The 23,079-nt window shown below is 47.2% G+C and overlaps 2 protein-coding genes across 3 annotated transcripts in view; one reads left to right on the top strand and one right to left on the bottom strand.

The window, feature by feature from the left end:
* Positions 1-47: 47 nt before the first annotated feature.
* ADAMTS13 (ADAM metallopeptidase with thrombospondin type 1 motif 13) lies at positions 48-21,985 on the bottom strand (the record flags this gene model as incomplete). Its single annotated transcript, XM_083374878.1, has 32 exons — positions 48-459; positions 1,440-1,624; positions 1,817-1,993; positions 2,338-2,551; positions 3,186-3,542; positions 3,886-4,090; positions 4,819-4,998; positions 5,610-5,739; positions 5,956-6,058; positions 6,517-6,755; positions 8,617-8,752; positions 9,231-9,412; positions 10,000-10,080; positions 11,108-11,228; positions 11,692-11,865; positions 12,518-12,639; positions 12,758-12,884; positions 13,400-13,463; positions 13,707-13,858; positions 14,057-14,161; positions 14,607-14,754; positions 15,313-15,447; positions 15,554-15,700; positions 16,389-16,513; positions 16,786-16,869; positions 17,237-17,376; positions 17,599-17,743; positions 18,116-18,390; positions 19,113-19,179; positions 19,571-19,666; positions 20,098-20,164; positions 21,882-21,985. 32 exons carry the CDS (start codon positions 21,983-21,985, stop codon positions 313-315), a joined length of 4,734 nt encoding a protein of 1,577 aa, XP_083231004.1. The 3' UTR covers positions 48-312.
* Positions 21,786-23,079, top strand: part of REXO4 (REX4 homolog, 3'-5' exonuclease) — an 8,231-nt gene continuing 6,937 nt past the window's right edge. The window contains exon 1 of one of the 2 annotated variants that reach the window (XM_083375164.1): positions 21,786-22,036. The gene's annotated coding sequence lies outside the window, so the exon portion shown is untranslated. The remainder of the gene's footprint in view (positions 22,037-23,079) is intronic. The other variant, XM_083375165.1, reaches the window with a different exon arrangement.

Below are 23,079 nucleotides of genomic sequence, written 5' to 3'. Positions count from 1 at the left end.
TGTGTTCGCCAATGGTAGCTAGACAGAATTTAGAAGCAGGGTTGTTGTTTTTCCTCCCAACTACGCAAGATGTTTTATTAAAAGGCAGCTCCCTTTTTCAGAGGCACCAAGTCCAGCTTTGTGTAGGTTGATAGAAACACCCAGAGAAGACAAATTGCTTTTTGCAAAAAAAAAACCCCAAAAGATGTATAATGGGAAGGCACTTTCTGGGCCAACCTGCCCAACTTAACCAGGGGGTTGGACTAGAAGACCTCCAAGGTCCCTTCCGACTGTTCTGTTATTTCCTCCTTTGCGATGTTTTTCCACATCAATCTATTTGGTGGACCAGTACTCCGCCCGGAAGCTGACATTGGCCAGGGCTTGGTTGAATTCGATCTCGGCTCGGCTGCCCATGGATTCCCAGTAGAAAAGCCGGTTCCCATGGAAGACGGTAGTCCTCAAGGATTCGACATCTCGAATCTGGGAAAGGGAAGGATGCTCGCTCAGTCTGCCTCCGTCGACGGCTTTTTGCAAGTCCTCGGCTTACGGTCTTTTTCAGTAAGTCCTGGACTTACAACCTCTTTTGTAATTCTCGGCTTACAACCGTCGCGATGGATTTCCCCATAGTTACTGACACCCCCCCTTTTTTGAAATTGCAACAGCCACACGCACACATACACGACACGATCGCGCGATCGTGTTTTGGACCACTTGGCGGCTGGTTCACCTCGAGAGCCATTTGCATGTCCCCCAGTCACTTGACTGGTTTGTGGGTTTTTGTTTTTTTTTAAAGATTTTTAAGACGAGATGGGACAGCCATTTGTCTGGAGTGATATAAGGTCTCCTGCCATGAGCAGGGGGTTGGATTAGAAGACCTCCAAGGTCCCTTCCAGACCTATGATCCTATTTTATCTCTCTCTCTCTCTCTCTCTCTCTCTCTCACACACACACACACACACACACAGACAGACATCTATCTATATATCTCTATTTCTATCTCTATTTATCACTCTCTTATCTATCATCTCTATTTCTATATATATCTGTCTATCTACCATCTATCTCTCTATCTCTATCTACCTACCTACCTACCTATCATGTATCTATCTTACCTATTATCTATTTATTGTCTACTATCTATCTATCTATCTACCTATCTATCTATCTATCTATCTATCTATCTATCATCTATCTATCCATCTATCTATCTATCTTTCTATCTTATCTATCTATCATCTATCTATTTCTATCATCCATCTATCTACCTAGCTATCCCTCCATCCATTATCTTTCTGTCATCTACCTATGTGTAGGTTTTCAAGAAAAGACTGGACAACTATTTGTCTGAGATGATATAAAGTCTCTGGCCTTGATCAGGGGTTGGACTAGAAGATCTTCAGGTTCCTTTCCAGCCTAGTGATTCTATGGTCTAATGTGTCCGTACCCCAGTCCATGCTTACCGAGACATAGCCGGAGTGTGTTTCGTTGCCTGCTGTTTGGAATTCCACGTATACCGCATGGACGGCAATGCGCAGGTGGGGTGCCACGTCGATAAATATCCTGCAAGCCATTTGTTGTTCCCCATCCCTTGACGGTCCTGGATTCAAAATGAGTCCCTGGGGACCGAACAGCTGCCTATCGCAGGCTGCAGAGGGAGACAAAAACACAGAACAACAGAGTCGGAAGGGACCTTGGAGGTCCTCTAGTCCAACCCCTTGCTCAATCAGGGAACCCTACAACATTCCAGACAAACGGATGTCCAGTCTCTTCTTGAAAACCTCCAGCGATGGAGTGCCCACAACCTCGGGAGGCAATTTCCGTCGCACTGATTACACACCTCGGTGGTGTTTCTTCTCTGCCAATCTGCTGGTGTAGCGCAGCACAACGCCACTGCCCGACAACAGCCGACGTTGCCTCACTATCAGGGTGTTGGTTTGGGTGTTGACCATCAAGAGCTTCACTTTCTTACAAGCCATCCGCCACATTGTCCGGGTTGAAAACAGTAATATTTCTCCTGGATCAAAACAAAACAACAACAAAACAAAAAATAAGGATGGGGAACTAAAGTAGGTTAAAAAAAAAATTGAGCACCGCAACTTCGCATGCACACCCGTGTGCAACTAACCCCTGGCCCTATTGGCTGGCCCGGATTAGACAAGAGTGGCTGTGGGAGAGAGGTGGGCAGGCTCTAAATTTGATGTATAAATAAATAAAATGCAAATCGGTAAGCGGAAGACCTGGAAGCTGAGTGCGAATCCTGTCCTTTCTTCAGCAAGGGAGGCGAAGGAGAAAAGAGGTGGAGAAAACGAATTTGAAGCTTCCTGTGTGGTGATCAGCCCCAGCCTGCAAAATCCTCACCTGCGCTGCAGTTCAAGGAACTCTGCAACACCTGGATTGTGAGGGTCTCTCCTAAAGGCCGGCCTATGGCGACCGTGCAGATCCTGGCTTGCACACCCGTCATGTTGATCAATCCACTGGGACTCAGCCACTGCCTTCCGCAGATGCCTGGATGAAAGAAGGCAGAGGAGGAGGAGGAGGAGACACGGAGATTGGGAACAGGTGAGTCACACACCTTGGAAATTGAATCATGGGGTGGAACGTAAGGGTTGAAGTGTGGGGTCCTGGGTGCTCTCTGAGCTGGGTGGTTTTCTCGCAGACATTTCGTGGCCCGACTAGGTAACGTCATCAGTGCTAGAGGGAGTGGGCTTTGCCCTCATCTTATATTCTAGTAGTTTCTGCAGAGATCTTGATTTATCTCCACCAACTCATCTGCAGCTAAATTTCTGCAAAGGAGCAAAAAAACCAAAAACGAACAAACCCCAAACCTGTACATTTTGGATTTAGGTGACCCTAAAAATCTGAAAAAAAAATAAGGGGCATATAAATCCCCTTGACTCTTTTTCCCTTGCTGAGGCTTGCCTCTTGACCACTTTGCCGTTGAGTTGACGTTGACTTCTTGGCAATAAGAAGACAGTGGTTTTCCATGGATTTCCTGAAACTGTCCTGTCGCTAACATCCTCTCGTCAAACTACGATCCCACATCAGGACTGACTTGACTTAGCTCTACGTGTGGTGGACCTTCCTTGTTGACCTCAGTGGCGCTGAGCTAGGTTGCATTTTGCTGGACTTTCCACCAATGCCAGTCCTGTCTGCCCAGGACCGATCCTGCCCCTGATTAAAGCCCTCTTAATGACCGGCAATGCTACGTAACTGGGTTCCTCTGAAGTTTCTCCCCAAGGTTCAGCCTTGGCTTCTTTCTTCTGAAGATCTTCTCCTTTGGACCATGGAAGGTCCAGGCCCTGGTCCTGCGGTCCTTTGAGAGGAAGAGTAACCTCGGCGGTGGTCAGAAGCTCCGCCCCTGGAGGCTGGGTGGCCGTGGGGACATCAGGCCGAAGGTCTGCCTTCACCGTGGTCACCTCGAAGCAGGGCGTGACGGAGCATGTTCTGACCATCATGGGCTTAGGAACATGCATGCACAGGAGAGGGTTCACCCGTGTTTCGGTTTGCGGGTTGATGCAGAAATCCTGTCGCTTCTGGATGCCGGTTCCACAAGAGACAGAGCACTGGAAAGAGAGAAGCTTGAGGTCACTGTCATTCCTCAGCTTACGACCAGTCACTCACCCGTTATAAGTTGAGGACTAATTCTATGCTGTTTTCTTGGCTCTACTAATGCCTTTTTCCAAATAGGTTTTTAAAAAAAAGAAAATTTCTCAGCTTGGAAAATGTAAATATTAACCAGGTTAGCTGTTTAGCTTTCGATATACTAAAGTAGGATAAATCCCAGTGGGGAAGTCTGTAAGTCACAGCGCTTTAGGAACCAAGGATTATCTCTGACTAAACTAAACCATCACATTAAGCTGGAATGCGGCTTCTTTGTTTGTCTGTATCCTGTTAACGGGCTACTACCTCCGTCCATTTGGTGAAGCCCCATTCGTAAGGACAGACGCGGAGAAGGCAGGGCACGACGGAGAGGGGCTTCTCCGCTTCCGGACACTGGCCCTCGGCCACTTCCACCTCTCGGCCTCCGGAAAGCCGCACGCAAGCCACGGATTGGGTGGCCACTCCGAGCCCACACGAAGAGGAGCAGGGGCCACGGTCGGTCACTCTCCAGCTGTGGGTAGGGAGAGAAGATAGCCGTGATGCAGGGGCAGGCAAGTCAGTGGCCCTTGTCTGTCTATTATCTATCCTTCCATTCTCTCTCTTCATCCTTCCTTCGTTCCCTTCCTTCTGTAATTCTCTATTCTCTTTCTCTTTCAGGCTTCTGTCTTTTTTCTCTTAATCCTTTCCTCCTTCCATCACTCTATCATTCTCTTCCTCTTGCAGTCTTCTATTTTTCCTCTTAATCCTTCTTTCCTTCCTTCCTTCATCTCTCTCTCTCTTTCCTTCCCCCTTCCATCTATGATTCATCTTTCTCTTCCTCTTGCAGTCTTCCATATTTTTTCTCTCTCTTAATCCTCCCTTCCCTTCCTCGGAATGATGAAAGTTGCCATATCTAAAAGGCCCCCGTGGCGGACATCTGATTTTCCCAGTGCCAGACAAAGTGGGCAAAACACCAGACAGATTCCTGAATCCGGATAACTTTGGATTCACCCTCTATCTAAACCCTTTCCCCCCCCCAACTTGCAAATTTTCATCCAGGAAAAAGTACTGCTGGGCTTGCAAAAAAAATGCAAGAAAATTCAAACCATCTTGGGTCAAAATTGCCCGGATGGTTTTTTTTTTTTTGTTGTTGTGCTGGTAGCGCATTCTTCGGGCACGCTCCTTCTCACCACTCGGATGGCCAAGAGAACGGAAGATGGGCTTGCAAGCTTCCCAACGTACAAGCACAAAGCCGGTCACCTGGGGGGGCAAGGCTGCAGGTGGCACGCTTCCAGTTCTCTGGGGCGCGGGGAGGCCTCACAGGCCGTGTCTGGCAATAGGTCTTCCTCTTCCTCCTCGGTCTTTCGCGCACAGTACAAGGCCTTGCGCATAACGCCTTCGCCGCATGTAACACTACACGCACCTTGCTTGTAAAACCACCTGAGTGGAAAGGAGAAGGACAGGAGCGGGTTGAGGAAAGGGAGACGCACGTTGCCAAATATTCCCATTTCGGCCGCTGTTCAGGGGCCACTTTCCAAGACTCGAGGTCCAGGCCGGGAAGGATGAAGCACAGGTGGTCCCCGACTTAGGGCGATCGGGGATCTAGACGTTCCGTTGCTAAACGAGGAGGTTGTTCATTGAGAGGCGCCTGATTTTACGGACTTTTCCCCCACGGTGAATCCCTTGCAGTGGTTAACTGAATCACATTGTCGTTAAGAAAATCTATATTTCTTATGGAATGTTCTTTTTGGAAACCAACCCGGAAGGTCATAGATGACCATCACACACGGACGCTGCAACTGTCACAATTACACAAAATAATTATAGCGTAATTGTGACCGTTGCAACGTCGGTGTGTGTGTGTGTGTGTTCGAAATTATTATTCCACTTAACGGCCCTGGCCGTAAAAAAAATAAATCGCAACATCCAGTTGATCACGTGGGAGATCTGATTGACAACTGTCACAACTTACGACTGTGGCAGGCAGGTTCCATTACAGTCGTAACTGGAGGACTGTCCTTATAAGTGGGGAAAGTCCGCAGAGCCCTCACCTCGGCGGGCATGGCTCCGGGTTGCAGACTTGTAGACGGCTGGCTGGCTTCTGGGTCTGGTTACAGCGGTTCTCCTCGGCTTCCTCTTTCGTGTCGAAAACCAAGCAGACGTAACTCAGCCACGTCCGTCCTGCGGGAAGGAGCAACTGGGTGCTTTAACCAGGAGACCCAACTGGCTACGTTCTTCAAATTTCTCCCTTGGGGCGGTGGGACCAATGCAGGAAGGACATATGCAAAAGACCCCCTCATCCCAAGAAAGGATACGCAAGCAGCAGGGATGAACCAGATACAGCAAACGGATCGACGGTCAAGGAATCCAGAAAAAAATATATATATATATCCTCACCTCCCCCGCAGGAGACCGGACACTTTCCGGCCAAAGGACTCCAGACATAGACAGAGCGATTTCCGATCCGTTCTTGGTCTTCCAGAACATCGGGCTTCAATCCCTGCTTCAGGAGGCAGCATAAAGCACAACGGCATCACAAGGAGATTGGTGGAAAGAAACAGGTTTTATTGACATCGAAAGGCCCCAAAAGGAAACCCAAGAGATTAAAGACAGTCCTCAACTTACACTGGGTTGCTTACCGGTTGTAACTTGAGGACTATGCTGTTTTCTCATCCCCAGTACAGTGGTGGTTTACAAATGCCTTTCCCCCCATCCCCCAAATAATTTTTCTTTTCAACTTCTCAGCCTGGACATTTCCAAATGATCTCCAATGCAAATATTAACCAGGTTATCTGTTTTCCGTAGACTAGACAGGGCTAAAACTCCACTGAGCTTCAAGTCCGTAAAGTCAGCGCACTCTAGCAATCTTACCCTTGTCTTAGCATGGTGGCTAAACAAGCCATCACTGTCACTAATTGGTTATCAGCCAAGGACTATCCCTTGGCCAGAGATACGTACGGTGTTCCATCCCAGCGGGCAGACGTTCACGGAGCAAGGCTGCAAGGCTGGGGGCTTCTGATCCTCTGGGCACAGCCTCTCGTCCACGGTGGATTCCAGCCCATCAACAACCTGGACACAGGTCATGTTCCAGACAGCCACTCCCAAGCCACAAACGGCAGAACATCTGCCCAGCTGTGATTTCTTCCAACTGGATGAGAAGAAAGAAGGAGTCCAGAATTGGGCATCCTTTTCCCTGTCTTAAGGGGATCTTCAGGAGAAGACTCTGCACATGGGCAGGACTAGATACAAGAAGGATTGCGTTGAAGTGGAGGCTTGTATTTCGGTGAGAAAGACCTGGGGTTGAAGTCCCTGTTGGACCGTGCATAATTGTGAGGCAGTCCTGCTACCTTACAGCTAATTCCTTGCTTAGACCTAACTACGGCGCCACGAATCCTTGGCCACTGCTTTAATTCTGGAGGATGTGGCATCCATCTCATTCCCATTTGATGAGGGAGACAGGTTTAAATCACCCTTAGGGAATATTTTTATCCTGATTCTGGCATCGTGCAAAGGCCTTTACGAGTCACCTTAGAAAGTGAGCACTGAAGATGTCACATCTAGTTGAAATATCTGCAAGAAAATCACCAAGCTCAGAGCCACTGCACATAAACAGGGAGCAAGCCACTAGCATGGATGATGTTACCTAGCTGGGTCATGAAATGTCTCCAAGAAAATCAAGCCAGCTCAGAGAGCACCTAAAGGTAAAAGGTAAAGGTAAAGGTTCCCCCGCACATGCGTGCTAGTCGTTTCCGACTCTAGGGGCTGGTGCTCATCTCCGTTTCAAAGCCGAAGAGCCAGCGCTTGTCCGAGGACGTCTCCGTGGTCATGTGGCCGGCATGACTAGACGCCAAAGGCGCACAGAATGCTGTTACCTTCCCACCGGAGTGGTCCCTATTTTTCTACTTGCGTTTTTACGTGCTTTCGAACTGCTCGGTTGGCAGAAGCTGGGACGAGTAACAGGCGCTCACTCTGTTACGCGGCACTCGGGATTCGACCTGCCAAACTGCCGACCTTCTGATCGACAAGCTCAGCGTCCTAACGCACTGAGCACCTAGGACCCCACAAAAAACAGGTGAATTCGGAAACTGGCTACAAGAAGTTGAGAGGAGAACAGATCGGATGGATACTGGCCCAAATAACCTGGCTTGGCGATTCAGAACGAAAATGGTTCAAGGCTGCTTTTTACTCACTGTGGTTGGCAGAGTTTCACAAGGCATCTTTCCTGCCTAGAAGGAGGCTTTGGCCTCTTGAGGCAATAGAGGTCATCCACCTTCTCTCCTGTTGACTGATCAAAGCAGGAGTAACGGACTTGCAGGGTACCTGCAGAGTAACGTTTAGGGAAGCAGACAGTGAGGACAATCAACCAGTGGAACAGCTTGCCTCCAGAAATGGTGGGCGCTCCATCACTGGAGATTTTTAAGAAGAGACTGCTAGACAGTCATCTGTCTTGAGATGGTGTAGGTTCTCCTGTTCGAGCAGGGGGCTGGACTAGAAGACCTCCGAGGTCCCTTCCAGCTTCTATTCTATTCTAATTTTTGAGCCATCTAATTTACGAAAAGAAACGGGGCAAAGATAGAAAAGAAGGGAGCCGTCTTAAGCACACGCCAGTTGCCAAGCGTCCAAATTTTGATCGCCTGACCCTGGGGACGCTGCAACGGTCGTCAGTGTGAAAAATGGTCGTAGGTCACTTTTTTTTTTTTTAGTGCCGCCGTAACTTCAAATGATCTTTAACAACACGGACTCATGAAAGCAGCCTCTCTCTCTCTCTCTTTAACATGCCTCTTAAAGCCACCACATCATCCTCAAAGCAAGACCTGCCTGCTTTGCAATAATTAATAGCAGAGAGAGAGAGAGAGAGAGAGAGAGAGGAGAAAAAAAAAATCTCCTTAAAAGACCAAAAGTTTGGGAGGGGGTTCCCCCACATGGTTACACAAGGTCCCCGTTTACTAATGTTTACTGTGTTCCCCGAGACGTTTCCTCACTCCCCAAATACTCGAGGTGCCCTGTGCCAAAGTTAAGAGATAGAAAAGGTAATAAAAGGACAGTTAAGCAACTGACCACTCCCACAGGTCGCTGAGCAGGGGCTGAAGTGGGCCGTCCATCTGTGGGTCTCCTTCTCGCTGGGTCTAAAGTAGCTGAAGGTGATATGGGGGCTGGTGGCACTCCCATACTCCTTCCCGTATTTCCTATAAACCTGGATGGAAAAGGGAGCAGACGTGGGAATAGGAGCCAAACGTACAGTTAAGTCCTCAACCACAGTTTTGTTTAGTGGCCGTCCGAAGTTGGAACGCCACTGGGGGGGGGGAAAAAAAAAGTGAGTTACCACAGTTTTTCACACTTAGAGCATTCCCCACCCCCACCGTAGTCCCACGATCAAAATCCAGATGTTTTGACTCATATTTTTATGAATGCCCCGGGGGAGACCTGACGAGCAGAAGTCAAGGGGGAAGCCGTGATTCCCTTAACAGCTGCGGCAAGGGAAGTCCTAAAATGGGGCAACGCTCGCCGTCTCGCTTAGCGGCAGAATTTTTAGTCGTAAGTCGAGGACTAGCTGCGATTCCATCAACGGCGACATTATCCCGTTTGCCAAGATGGTTCGTTTTATTGATTCCATTGATTTGCCTTCCCTTCAGGAGCCCAGCTCCTTAGCTGCCGCGTCGTTACTATCTTACCTGTATCTCCACGTCTTCCTGGACTGGCCCAGCCATGTGAATCTCCTCCAGGCTAGGCAGATTATCCTCTGTGAGAAAGACCTTGTATTCCAACCGGTGGTCTTCCAAGATCGAAGGGTAGGTGACGTTTGAAGAAATCAGCCCTTTCCCAGCCACTGTGTACTGTCCTTGAATTTTCACAGCTAGGATGAAGAGAATAACCAGAGTGGGAAGGGACCTCGGAGGTCTTCTAGTCCAACCCTCAGCTCCAGTAGGAAGCCCTATATAATAACGTCCAGGGATGGAGCAGCCACAACTTCTGAAGGCAAGCCACACCCTTGGTTAGCTGTTCTCTCTTATCAGGAAATTTCTCCTTAGTTCTGGTTTGGTTTTAGGATCTCTCCTTGCTGAGTTGCCATCCGTTGTTTTCTGGTGCTTTGGAGGACAACTAAGCTCAGAGAAATAAGCTGCTTTATTACAGATATTTGGGGAAGAACTCCTACAGCGGGACATCAGACTCAAGCCCTGTCAGTTTGAATCTTGTCCTCCCATCCTTTAAAAATAAACCCCGAATATTCTCTTCCTTTACTCAAGAGACAAGAGACATTTGTCCCACGGCTGGCTGGGGAATTCTGGGAGTTGAGGTCCACAGGTCTTCCAAGTCGCCGAGGTTGGACGCCCCTGCTCTAAAGGCTCCAAGCGATGTCCTGCCATGGGACAATCCATGGAGGTGTCCTTCTAGGCAAGCGCCCTTATCCTGTTAAACCAATTCTGGGCATCGGTGACTCACCCATGTGGGTGAAGAGGGGTTTCCGGTTAACCACGTGGATTGAGGTGATGTTAGGAGACAGCATCAGAAAGGTGGTGTACTCTGCAAGAGAAGGCAGGGGTGATACGGCAGAAGATTGTTGTGAAGACCTCAACCAGGACAATGAAGAGCTTGAGTAACTTGGAAGTAGAGAAAGTGAGAATGGAAGGAGGCTCTACATCTCCTACCCAGCCTTTGAGGTTCCTCAAAGCATCCAGTTGGCCACTGGGCCACCCCAAAGGCTGAGTGAGGGACCTTCACAATCCAATCCCGCAGAATTGAGGCCTTTGAACTCTAGTGCTGGAGAAGACTCCTGCGAGTCCCTTGGACTGCAAGGCGATCAAACCGGTCAGTCCTAGAGGAGATCAACCCTGACTGCTCTTTAGAAGGCCAGATGCTGAAGCTAAAACTCAAATACTTTGGCCATCTAATGAGAAGGAAGGACTCGCTGCAGAGGAGCCTAATGCTGGGAAAGATTGAGGGCAAGAGAAGAAGGGGACAACAGAGAATGAGGTGGCTGGATGGAGTCACTGAAGCAGCAGGCGTGAGCTTAAATGGACTCCAGAATCTGATAGAGGACAGGAAGGCCCGGAGGAACGTTGTCCGTGGGGTCGCGATGGGTCGGACACGACTTCGCAGCTAACAACAACAAGGTTTATTCTGATGTCCTCAACTTAGAAACCATTTGTTTAGCAACCGTTCAAAGTTATGACAACACTGAAAAAAACACAGCTCTACGTCAGGTCCTCACGTTTACAACCGCTGCAGCATTCCTGTGGCCACGAGAAAGAAATCTGGGTGCTTAGTAGCTGATAAATGTATTTACGAGAGTTGCAGAATTCCGTAGTCACCCCAATGCCGTTTGGGACTTTCCCAGCCGGGTGCGAAGAGGCAAAGCGAACGCCCAGATTTCCTTAATGACCACGTAACAAGTAACGTGGCGATTCAGTTAACAGCCATCAGAAAAAGGTTGTAAAATTGGGGTCGGCTGAATTAACCACCCAACTGTGGTTGTAAATCAAGGATTATCTGGACATGGGCTTCGGGGACCCAAAAAAGGGGCAATAGAGAGGATAGAATGGGGTGATACCTCTGGCTTGTCCCTCGGTGAAAAGGCCCTTCACATTAATGCACGATGTGCCGTCTCCCCCGCATACTTGACATGGATCCATTTTTTTTCCGGAATCCATCCGGCCGTCACATCCAAACGTCTGAAGAAAAAAAGAGAGGAAAAAATGAGCTGAAATTATCTTGCTGGGAACAATGGATCTAGAAGCCTGCCTGGCCTATGGAGTCCTCTGTAAGTGCTGCATCTCCCAAGAATTCTTTGGGCCACGCAAGGCTGAGAATTCTGGGAGATTCACTCGCAAAGGATTAAACTGTTTCAACCTCGACTCTACATTAAGAGTTTTGGGAAGACTGAGGATTCCCAAAGCGTGAGGATTGTGGGCCAAGAAAATGTCCACGTTTGAACGGTGGGCAAGAAGGTCCCCCCACTCCAAAATATACAAGATATGGAGGGGGGAAATTACTACTCCAAAAGCCACTCTAATTCCATCCTTTGAAGATCTGAGAAGGGGGTAAGAAGAAGAAGCAGAATTAATAAGGAGGCATTAACCGTGACTGGACATTTAAGGAAGGAAAGAAGAGAATTTGGAAGCCCTTCGCCCTTACCCTGCAGCTGCCCATCACACACAAAGCAAGCGTATCCTTGTCTGCTGGGCTGCTTTTCTTGCATCTTGTCCCATCAATGAATCGGTCCCCACGGCTCACCATGAAGTTCTTCCCAGCTGCCTGGCACATGTATTGGCACAGAGCATCTCCTGGAGGTAGAAGACAATGGGGGAACTCAGATAATGGAGGAGGAGGAGGAGGAGGAGGAGGAGGAGGAGGAGGAGGAGGAGGAGGAGGAGAAGGAGAAGGAGAAGAAGAAGAATGGCTGCTGGAATTGGGTATGTGTAGTTTAACGAAGAGAAGGGTGAGGGGTGACATGACAGCAGTGTTCCAATATCTCAGGGGCTGCCCCAAAGAAGAGGGAGTCAAGCTCTTCTCCAAAGCCCCTGAAGGCAGCACAAGAAGCAACAGATGGAAACTAGACAAGGAGAGAAGCAACCTAGAACTAAGGAGAAACTTCCTGACAGTTAGAACAATTAACCAGTGGAACAATCTGCCTCCAGAAGTGGTGAATGCTCCAGCACTGGAAGTTTTTAAGAAGAGACTGGACAGCCATTTGTCTGAAATGGTATAGGGTTTCCTGCCTGAGCAGGGGGTTGGACTAGATGACCTCCAAGGTCCCTTCCAACTTATTATTATTATTATTAAGAAAGAAGAAGGAGGAGGAGGAGGAGGAGGAGGAGGAGGAGGAGGAGGAGGAGGAGGAGGAGGAGGAGGAGGAGGATTTTATGCAATGAGTAGGAAGCCATCCGCTGCTCCACCAGACCCAAAACGTCTTTAATACAATGTTCTGACCCAGTCTGGTGGTAACATTGAGCCATCAGACCTTCAGCAGACTCATGTCCTCCATGAATTTATTCAGTCCCCTTTCACAGCCATCCAATGTACTAACCATCACCCCCACCCCCTTATAGTCATGAACCTCAGTATCCATACAGCCCTTGCTCTCTGAAAGAGGGAGAAAACCTCCCCCCACCCCACGCACTTTGCTTTCTCCAGGCCAGCTGTGATTTTTGACCCGGAGGAAGAAGTCCCTCCCTGGTTTGTCACCCCCAAACCAAGATACCTTTTGCATAGCTGGCTGCTGAAACCCACTTGTAAAAGGAAGGCAACTGCCGAGGTAGGTAGAGGGGCTTCACATTGGTTGCTGAACACTGTTCATCCATGAAGTCCATCTGGGTCTTCAGGCAGGGCTTTGGGGAAGGAGGAGTCAAAAGCTCAAGGCCACATTCTCTCGCTCTTCCCCCCTCCCTCCCCCAAGGAAGAGATGGACTTTGCTTTTGAGGGGTTAGTCCTCCCCGAGAACTTCTGACAAGGCCTGCAGATTTTTCCGTCCCTTCCAAGTGGAAGTATCTCCCGGTGGAACACCAGACTGCAAGTTTGCACTTCCCTTGAGTGTGCAAACAGGGGGAGGACGAACAAATAAAAAGACAGGCTGAATCTTTGCTGCGTCTACCGTCTTTTTCCAGGACGTGCCCATTCTGCGTCTAGGAGAAGCCAGGTTTTGGAGCCTTCCTCGAGATACGAATGGCCCAAGGCAAATGGGAGCACACTGCTCCCCACCTTAACGCTCCTTCAGACTAAGGTTGCAAACTCATTCTGACGTGCAGGAAATCCTGCAAGGCAATCCAGGCATACGGACACCCAACCGGTCACTTCTTTAGAGATGGAAAGAGGTCAGGAAGATCCCGATCTAAAGTCCACTTACCTGCCAATTACACATCTCGGCTTGCAAGGCTTCCCCTTGGCACGGCTGCCCACCAAAAGCAGGTCTGAAAAGGAAAGGAACATCTGGATCCAGGTGTCCCTGACCTCTGGAACAGCTGTATCTCCTGGGGATTTGGATGGCCTGGACTCTGAGGACCATTCAGACGGGATCAAAGACTAGGTAGGTTGGGAATTGTAGGTCAACAACATCTGGAAGGGCAAGCATCTACTCTAACCCTTGATCTGTGCCATCTAAGCCCTGGATGAGAGGCATGTGTCAAATTGGGAAGATGGAGGTCTCGTTTTACCTGGGGTTGTTGCATTGTCGCTGTCTCGATGTGATGCCCCCTCCACAGCTCCGGGAACACGAATGAGAGGAGCTCCAGCTGGACCACTGTCCATGCACCGTGCTAACCGGAGACAGATCTTCTAGAGAACTGCAGCGTCCTTTGGCGCACCACTGCGGGAGAATAAGCCCAGTTATCTCTCCCAGAAGCGGATCAGGAGGGAACCACAGTTTATGACCATCCAGCTTCCCATTTTCAAATTCCTTCCAGGAGCACCTGGCAAGAGACAGCCAGAGCTGCTGGGCCCAGGCTGGGCCTGAGTCTGAGCGTCGTGCGGTGACCCTCTCGCCAGCAAGAAAATCCGATTTTACCTTGTTGGCCCCACATTCGGTTCCATCCAGAAGCGGGACATGGAGCCGAGAGCAGGTGGACTGATCGGCCGAATTGGTGTGGCAGGAGAGAACTCGGCACATGTCCTAGGGAAAGGGAAGGGAAGGGAAGAAGACGTTGGTGACTCATAAAGTCTATTTCTGTCGCCTCCACACAAATGTCACAAAGCTAAAACAAACAGCGAGACCAGGGTACAGTCTATACTCCCCTTTCTTTCTTTTAAAAGAAAAACTGGCTCAGCCAAATATCAGGAAGGAAGGAAGGAAGGAAGGAAGGAAGGAAGGAAGGAAGGAAGGAAGGAAGGAAGGAAGGAAGGAAGGACTGAAAGATGCTGAAGTCAGAAAGGGAGGAAGGGAGGGAGGGAGGGAAGGAAGGAAGGAAGGAAGGAAGGAAGGAAGGAAGGAAGGAAGGAAGGAAGGAAGGAAGGAAGGAAGGCCAGCTGTTTGAATGAACCCTTTCAGACTTCTAAAGCCTCTTCTGACTTCAGGGTGAGGAAGCTCCACCTAACCCAGAAGCAACAGTTTCACCTACCACATCATAGCTGAAAGTGCAGGCCGAAGCCCCAGAACCGAAGGCAATTTTACACTGCTCCTCTGCCCCAAAATACAGGCCAGGCTTTGCTTCCGGCAGACTGCTCTTTAACACAGGCAAATCATCTGTGCAGCTTGCTTGGCCTGTACTGGTAACAAACCAGAAGAAACCGAGGTGGCCGGGTTAGTTGGAAAGAATGCAACAGGCTGCCTCAAGAATGCAGGTGGGGTCCTTGGTGGCCCCTGAACTTGACTGTTTTCCTGCGGACGTTTCATTGCCCAACTAGGTAACGTCATCAGTGCTAGAAGGGAGTGGGGTCTGTTGAGTGGAGGAGGAGGAGGAGGACTGTGGGGACCTTAGTGCTCTCTGAGCTTGGTGGTTTTCCTGGAGATGTCTCATGACCCAACTAGGTAGCATCATCAGTACTAGAAGGGAGGGGGTTTGCAGAGAGGAGGAGGAGGAGGAGGAGGAGGAGGAGGAAGATGGTGGTCTCTGAACTTGGCTGTTTTCTTGCAGATGTTTCACTACCTAACTAGCTAATGTCATCAGCGCTAGTGAGTGTGACTGCCTTCCTTTTTATATCTAACAACTCTGAGCAAAACATTTTTAACATAAGCAAAATGTGACTAAGGAAAGATCTTGAATCTTCTCTCTGCATTGGATGAGGATCCGCAGAAGAGAGAAAGCACAGCCTTGAACCTTTTACCTGACGAATGCCTGGAGCTGCTCTCGGCTGCAGACCGACCAGGTCAGATCCAGGCTGTTGTGCCCCCCTTCGGAGCCCATAATGTGTTGGTCTCCTGCGCAGCGGTTCCCTTCCCCATCATGGTCAATCCCAAAGCTGTCATCCAAGCAGAATCAAAGGAAGGGTCATAGTTGGCCTTGAAGGTTGCCAGTTGTCCTTCCTAGATACGGAAGGCTCATTCAGGTCCTTCTTGCCCACTCACCTGTGGGCAATCTCATGGGCAATGGTGATGCCCAAGCCAAAGCCGGTGTCCTCTGTAATGATGCAGCTCCAAGACCTTGAACAGGCCCCTCCCTTCGAAGTGACGCCTCGTACTTGCTTATTTCCATCTGGGAGCTCTAGATCAAATCTAGGCAGAGAAAGAGACGAGAAGAGAAGAGAAGAGAAGAGAAGAGAAGAGAAGAGAAGAGAAGAGAAGAGAAGAGAAGAGAAGAAAAAGAAAGAAGAAAAAGAAAGAAGAAAAAGATAGATAGATGATGGATGGATGGAGAGAGAGAGAGAGAGAGAGAGAGAGAGAGAGAGAGAGAGATGATAGATGAGGGAAAGAAAAGATACTAAGGTAGGCTCAGAGTCCCACCAACTGGGCAGCTTTCAGCTAGATCTGGATTGCAGTTTCCAGAGTTAGGGAAGTTACTCAAAAGAAAAACGACTCTCCCCCCCAGTGTTTACTCAGAAAATGGACAGTCATGTGATTGATGGACACTACAGGTGAGTTTAAATGTGGTCCGGTTGATGACTATCTGAACTATGGTCACATGACCAAGGGGAACGACCAATGGAACTCCGAATCCAGGTTGTAAGTGTTCCACACGTAGATCCGTCAGAACTTTAACAGGTCCCTAAGTGACCAGTCAGATCTACCTGCAGGGGCTACTTACGACCTGGATTCTAAGTGACCAGTTGTAAGTCAAAGACTAGGGTACGTATACTCCTAATACTTCACCCACACACCACGACGGCTCTGGAGAAGAATATTTGTCTCTCCAGTGCTGAGCTGGTTGGCCTGCTAACCGTTCCTCAGAATTAACAGTAATTACTTGGTGACGTAAAGAACGAGATCTGCATGACGAGGGTCCAGGTCATTCTCTGGGTTGACCTTTAGGCTCCATTTGCAGACGCTCAGGACCGAGCTTGTGATGTTGGTAGTGATCTGGATGCCTTCCTGGGAAGAGAAGACACATGGACCCCAATTAGACCCAAATTCCGGGGGAACCCAATTAAGGCCGAGACTCGACAAATCCATATTACAGTAACGAACTCTTCTGTGTGCTTCATTCAACCAGCATTAGCTCAATTGATCCAAGGTTTGCAGTCTGCAGGACACGCTGACCATCAATTTTCTCTCTCTCTCTCTCTCTCTCTCCCTCTCTCTCTCTCTCTCTCTCTCTCTCTCTCTCTCTCTCTCTCTCTCTCTCTCTCTCTCTCTCTTTTTACCTCAGGCTCTGTGAGGACAATCATTTTGATCAGATGAACTCGGAACTGAATACCCAGTGAGGGATCGCGAAGAAGCTCTGCTCCCTAAGTAAGAGGAAATATATATACATATATATATTCAGATGGTTTGTAGGGAGAAATTCAGAATCTGAGAGTAGTAACACGTTATTATTTGCAGAGAAAAATATATATGCAGCTAGGGAAGGAGGGAGGGAAGAAAGGAAAGGAAGGAATTAAGGGAGGGACGGAAGGAAGAAGATGGGAATGAGAGATGAGAGAGAGGAAGGGAGGAAGGAAGGAAAGAAGGAAGGAATTTCCCCATGTGTAGCCCAAGCTTAAATGGACTCCAGAAGATGGTAGAGGACAGGAAGGCCTGAAGGAACGTCGTCCATAGGGCCGGACACAACTTCGCAGCTAACAACAACAACAACAAAGCCCGAGATGAACTCACAATGTTGAGGTTGGTGAGGATGTACTTCTCAGTGTCTTCTTTGTGGAACTGGTGAACATCTGGCCCTACCACCACTAAGAGCTCCAGATGTTTCACCTTCTCCTGAACCGCTCTCCGAACCCGGGACGAAACCTTCCCACCTGCAACGGCGCACAGAGAAGTTGGAGCGGTGAAAGCACCACAAAACACACCAGCCTGACGTTTAAAGAAGTGGAAATATTATAGATACCCAACCTCTTTTTTTTTTACTTGAGTTTCCAAGAACTGCTGAGTCAGGTGGACAGGTTTAAGAAAAAGGAAAAAAAAAAAGGCTGTCCCTTCACTTCTGGATTCTCTCTCATTTCCAAGAACGTCGATCTTACTTGTCCGTGCTGACGCCGAGTCGTTTCGCAGACTGCTGAAGACGAGGTGGGGCCTGGGGAGGTGGGGGTCCACCAACTGGTGTCGGTGTTGCTTCCTCACCGCTCTGATGTAAACCTTCTTGCCACGAACGCCGATAAAACCTTGCTAAGAGAAGTAAGAGGCCCTCAGAGGGCTATTGGCCAGATAATGGCAAAGAATATAAATCCTTCCATTCCCCACCATTCAGTCTAGAACTGAAGAAACCTCTTGAGTGAGAAGTGAAATGTTTTCAAGGGAGGGGGGGGAGAAAAAAACCCCCCAAGGAAGTCCAGTTGCCTTTTGGAAAACCACGATCTGGATCAAGGGTCTTCAAACTTGGCCCTTGTATGACTGACTGGTGGACTTCGACTCCCAGAATTCCTCAGCCAGCGTGGCTTGGAACAACGGTTGTGATCTATTTGGAAGGCAGGACACACTGGGAGATTTTAATGGAACCCAGCACCTTCGCAGCCTGAACCATCTTGAGATCTTACTCACCATTTGCCCTTCACAATAAGTGACCCGGCATGTTGCCCCCAGTGGCTTGAGGGGCTTCCCTCCAGCAAAGCAATTGTGCCTTAAGCGCCGTAGCAAACTAGCAGAAGAGTTTAATCTTCGGGTGCTCACGAAATACGGGGGGGTAAGAGCTTGATCTTGGGAGAACTCAACGGCAAAGAGGTCTCCTGAAGCTCGGAAGGAACAAAGCTGGACCCTGCAAGATGTCTCTCTGTCTTCGCAGGAGCAAGTCAGAGGCACAACCTCAAATTCCGGCACTGGAAAAACGAGAATAGAGAGACCGGTGTGTTGGGCCTGAACCGAACCAAATTTGGGTTTATTATATATTTTGGAGGACAGTTTCAAGAGCTTTTCTGTATGATTTTCTCTCAGATGGTTTCCAAACATTGCTGCAAAAGAGTAGTTTTTAGTATATGACAGAAGAGGGGAATTATTAAATAAATAAGGTTTTCAAGGTTTTTTTTCCCCTGAAAACATTTCGCTTCTCATCCAAGAAGCTTCTTCCATTCTTTATTCTGTTCCGTTCTGTTCTGTTCCGTTCCATTCCATTATTCTATTCTCTGTTCCTATTCTATTCTATTCTATTCTATTCTATTCTATTCTATTCCATTCCTTTCGACTTCTATTCTATTCTATTCTATTCTATTCTATTCTATTCTATTCTATTCTATTCTATTCTATTCTATTCTATTCCTTTCGACTTCTATTCTATTCTATTCTATTCTATTCTATTCTATTCTATTCTATTCTATTCTATTCTACTCTGTTCTGTTCTGTTCTACTCTACTCTACTCTATTCTATTCTATTTTATTCTATTCATCTTCTCTTCTACTCTACTCTCTATTTTACTATTCTGTTCTGTTCTAAATATGGAACACAACTGAGCGAGATCCATGCACTTGCCTCGTTACATCTCAACCCTAATTAAAATCAGGACAACAATAATTAAAATCGGTGCCACGCCTGGTGTCTTTTTACCTTCAAGGCTTGAATTGGTCCCGAAATAAAAGTAAACGTCCCTGGCTTCCAAACTATTCAGAAACACCTACAAGGAGAAGTGGGGGGGGGGGAAAGGAAGTCAAAACCTCACAGATCAAGATCAAAAACTTCCCGCCCACAGATCAAAAGATCACGGATCAAAGGACCACAGATCAAAGAAGTCAGAGCTCCACGCATCAAAACAGAAAGACAGCTGGGAAAAAAAAAGATACATGCAGTCATTGAAAGTTTGCAGATGTTGGATCCAAGACGGGACATGGAAAACGAATGTGGGCTGTGATGAAATTAAAGAAAACACCACCCCCCCCATTGTGTCATTTGCAGAGTGCACACTCTCAGTGCCCCGCAGGACACTTTGCAGATCAACACACAAAGCCGACAATTAGCAGCCGTCTCTCCTGCCCCCAAATCATTATTCGGGGAGAGGTCAAACTTACCTTGTGTGCTTTGTATGGCCAGCAAACCTTCAGAGAGAAGAATGTGAAAAGCAACTTCAAAAGACTCTTGGCCATGATTCGGGAGCTGAATCCACCCTATTGAGCAACCAAGGGGAAAAAAATTGCTGATTTCTTTCGGGTTCTGCAAACAGGCTGCTGTGGAGCAGAAGGGATAAAGGGCCCCACATTTAAAGAAATGGGACACTGTTTTTGCTAAAGGCGCCAATGGGCAGAGGGCGGCCTTGTGCAATATTTGCAGACCAGCAACAACCAAATAATTGAGATGGAAATGAGTTTAAAAGCTGTAGAACAGAAAGGATGGAAGAGAGAGAGAGAGAGAGAGAGAGAGAGAGGAAAAAAAAGTTTATTTTTTTCCAGCAGTAGCCTATTATCTCTAGGGAACATGGAGAAAGCTGAGTTAATAATCATTTAACGGGCCCTGTGACTTGAGCTAGCAATAGCTCAAAATTTATTTATTTATTTTATACCAACCTTCCTTTAGTGTATAATTCTGGAAACTCGCCTACCGTTGGAGCAAAGCCACGAATATCCAATTCGTAAAAAGTGGAGCTGTCGATTCTAATATTTCCTGTCCTGTCGAGGAAAATGGACAAATGTAAGAAAAGTGGAAACCTGGCTCATGCTGGTCTCATCTCTTGGGGGAAACTGCCTTGGCGGGAAAGCAAGTACTTCTGTTTCAGCCTATCTCTACATTTAGTGGCATAAGGACAGGACCATAAGTCAACATTAAAATCACTTTTCCATGATTAGTTTACCCAGCCATGCCGGGTTTTTTTTGGACAAAGTGATGTTAATGAATAGCCGTTGCCTTATTCTAAGATTATTATTTTTTTCCTAACTTCTTCTCCAGCTAGGCTGGGATTTTCTGGTGCTTTCCTGTCCCAACAATTCACTTTTTAAAAAGCAGCCAAGATTAGCTACAATCACGTCTTTTAGCTGGCCCACCCATTAAGCAGCCACCAGTAGTTCCAACATTGTGGGGTCCTGGGTGCTCTCTGAGCTTGGTGGTTTTCTTGCTCATGTTTCATTACCAAACTAGGCAACATCATCAGTGCAGTACAATGAAACATCTTCAGGAAATCCACCAAGCTCAGCGAGCACCCCAAGGTTCAACCCTGAGCTACCACATTCTCTTCTAGAGGTAATTCCAACATCGTCTGCTTAAATGTCGCCAAGCCAAGCTTTTCACGTTCTACCCGGTCCCTTGATTAGCTGCTGTATTTGCTGGACTAGAAGACCTCCAAGGTCCCTTCCACCTCTAGTCTAGTCTAGTGTAGTTTGCTCTCTACTCTACTCTCTACGCTACTCTACTCCTGTTCTGTTCTGTTCTTGATTCTATTCTATTCTTTATCCTGTCCTATTCTATTCTATTCTATTCTATTCTATTCTATTCTATTCTATTCTATTCTATTCTATTCTATTCTATTCTATTCTACTTATAATTTCTATTCTATTCTGTTCTATTATTTCTATTTCTATTCTATTCTATTTAATTTTAATTTTTAATTTTAATTTTAATCCCATTTATATCCCGCCCTTCTCCGAAGACTCAGGGCGGCTTACAATTTAAGCACAAACCAATGTGCTTAGCAATAGCCTTCATTCTATGTATATGCCTGCTTATTAGGGCTTTTGGGCCCCCCCAGCGGCATTATTACAAAGTCAGCTTATTGCCCCCAACAATCTGGGTCCTCATTTTACCTACCTCGGAAGGATGGAAGGCTGAGTCAACCTTGAGCCTGGTGGGATGCGAACCTGCATCTATTCTATTCTATTCTATTCTATTCTATTCTATTCTATTCTATTCTATTCTATTCTATTCTATTCTATCCTATCTATCTATCTATCTATCTATCTATCTATCTATCTATCTATCTATCTATTATTCTATTCTATTCTATTCTATTCTATTCTATTCTATTCTATTCTATTCTATCTATCTATCTATCTATCTATCTATCTATTCTATTCTATTCTATTCTATTCTATCCTATCTATCTATCTATCTATCTATCTATCTATCTTTCTATTCTATTCTATTCTATTCTATCCTATCTATCTATCTATCTATCTATCTATCTATCTATCTATCTATCTATCTATTCTATTCTATTCTATTCTATTCTATTCTATTCTATTCTATTCTATTCTATTCTATTCTATTCTATTCTATTCTATTCTATTCTAGAGCAATTTCCCTCATGCTGAAGTCGCCAAGATTGTGAAACTCTTATTTAGAAGACGCTGCCTTGCCGGTAGGAACGAAAGTGACCCGGCTCGTGTTTCCCACCGGCGCCCTCTGGGGGAAAGGACCCGCTTCCGGTTTCGGTTTTTCAGCGCTCCTGCAGCCACGTGGGTTTGCTGCAGGGACGGCGGGGAGAGTCGGAGGATCATCTGGTCTGCTCAGGAAGTCGTTTATGGAGCTTGGGAGTCCCGAAAGGCCAGGTGAGCGGTTGCAAAAAGAAGAAACGAGCTTTCTCTAACTCACTCTTAGCCATGTCTGGGCAAGTTCTAGCAGTTGCATTCACATATAAGCAGCTCTCCTTAGTAATTAGTAGCAGTAGTATTCTGTTAGGTAGAGAATGACAGAGTGGGAAGGGACCTTGGAGGTCTTCTAGTGCAACCCCCTGCTCAAGCAGGAGACCCTGTACCATTTCAGACAAGTGGCTGTCCAGTCTCTTCTTAAGAGCCTCCAGTGATGGAGCACCCACAACTTATAGTGGCAAGCTGTTCCATTGGTTAATTACAGAATAACAGTTGGAAGGGACCTTGGAGGTCTTCCAGTCCAACCCCTTGCTCCAGCAGCAGACTCTTACCATTTCTGACAAATTGTTGTCCAGTCTCTTGTAAACCTCCAGTGTTGGAGCACCCACAACGTCTGGAGGCAAGACTTTCCATTCATTTATTGTTTTAACCGTTAGGAAATTTCTCCTCAGTTCTACGTTGTTCCTCTCCTTGATTAGTTGCCACCATCCATTCTTTATTGTCCTGCCTTCTGGTGGTTTGGAAAATAAGCCAGATTTAAGTTGCCTGGGTTCTTTTGTGTCTTGGTATATTTTGTTAATGCAACCCACTTATTCGCTCTGTGGTACATTATCATACAGCAGCAACCCAGACAATAGATCCAGTCAGGAATCAAACTACTGTTATAGGAATGCAAATGAAAATGAGGGTTTATATTATGATGGGAAGATGGGAACTTAATCCTTGTGCCTTGTTAACCTAGGTTTGACATAACGTATGAACGCATCTTGGGGATATCCTTCCCTTATTGACTGAGATTTGTTTTGGATGTTGTGCTTAAATTACATTTCAATTCGGGGGATTACGTTTTCATTCCTCTTTATGGAGACCTGCATCAGCCTGGTGTAAAAGGTTGGAGAAAAAGAATGTGTAATTTTGGGCATACAGATGCTGTGTAGACTCTCACGGGCACTTAACCTCCAAAGTAATTATTTTAGAAGCGATTCACCAGACTTTGAAATTTA

This window comes from Vipera ursinii (assembly GCF_947247035.1).
Source record: "Vipera ursinii genome assembly, chromosome: 16".
Classification (NCBI taxonomy): Eukaryota; Metazoa; Chordata; class Lepidosauria; order Squamata; family Viperidae; genus Vipera; species Vipera ursinii.
Note: the sequence above shows the minus strand (reverse complement) of the source record. Positions and strands in the feature narration are given on the sequence as shown.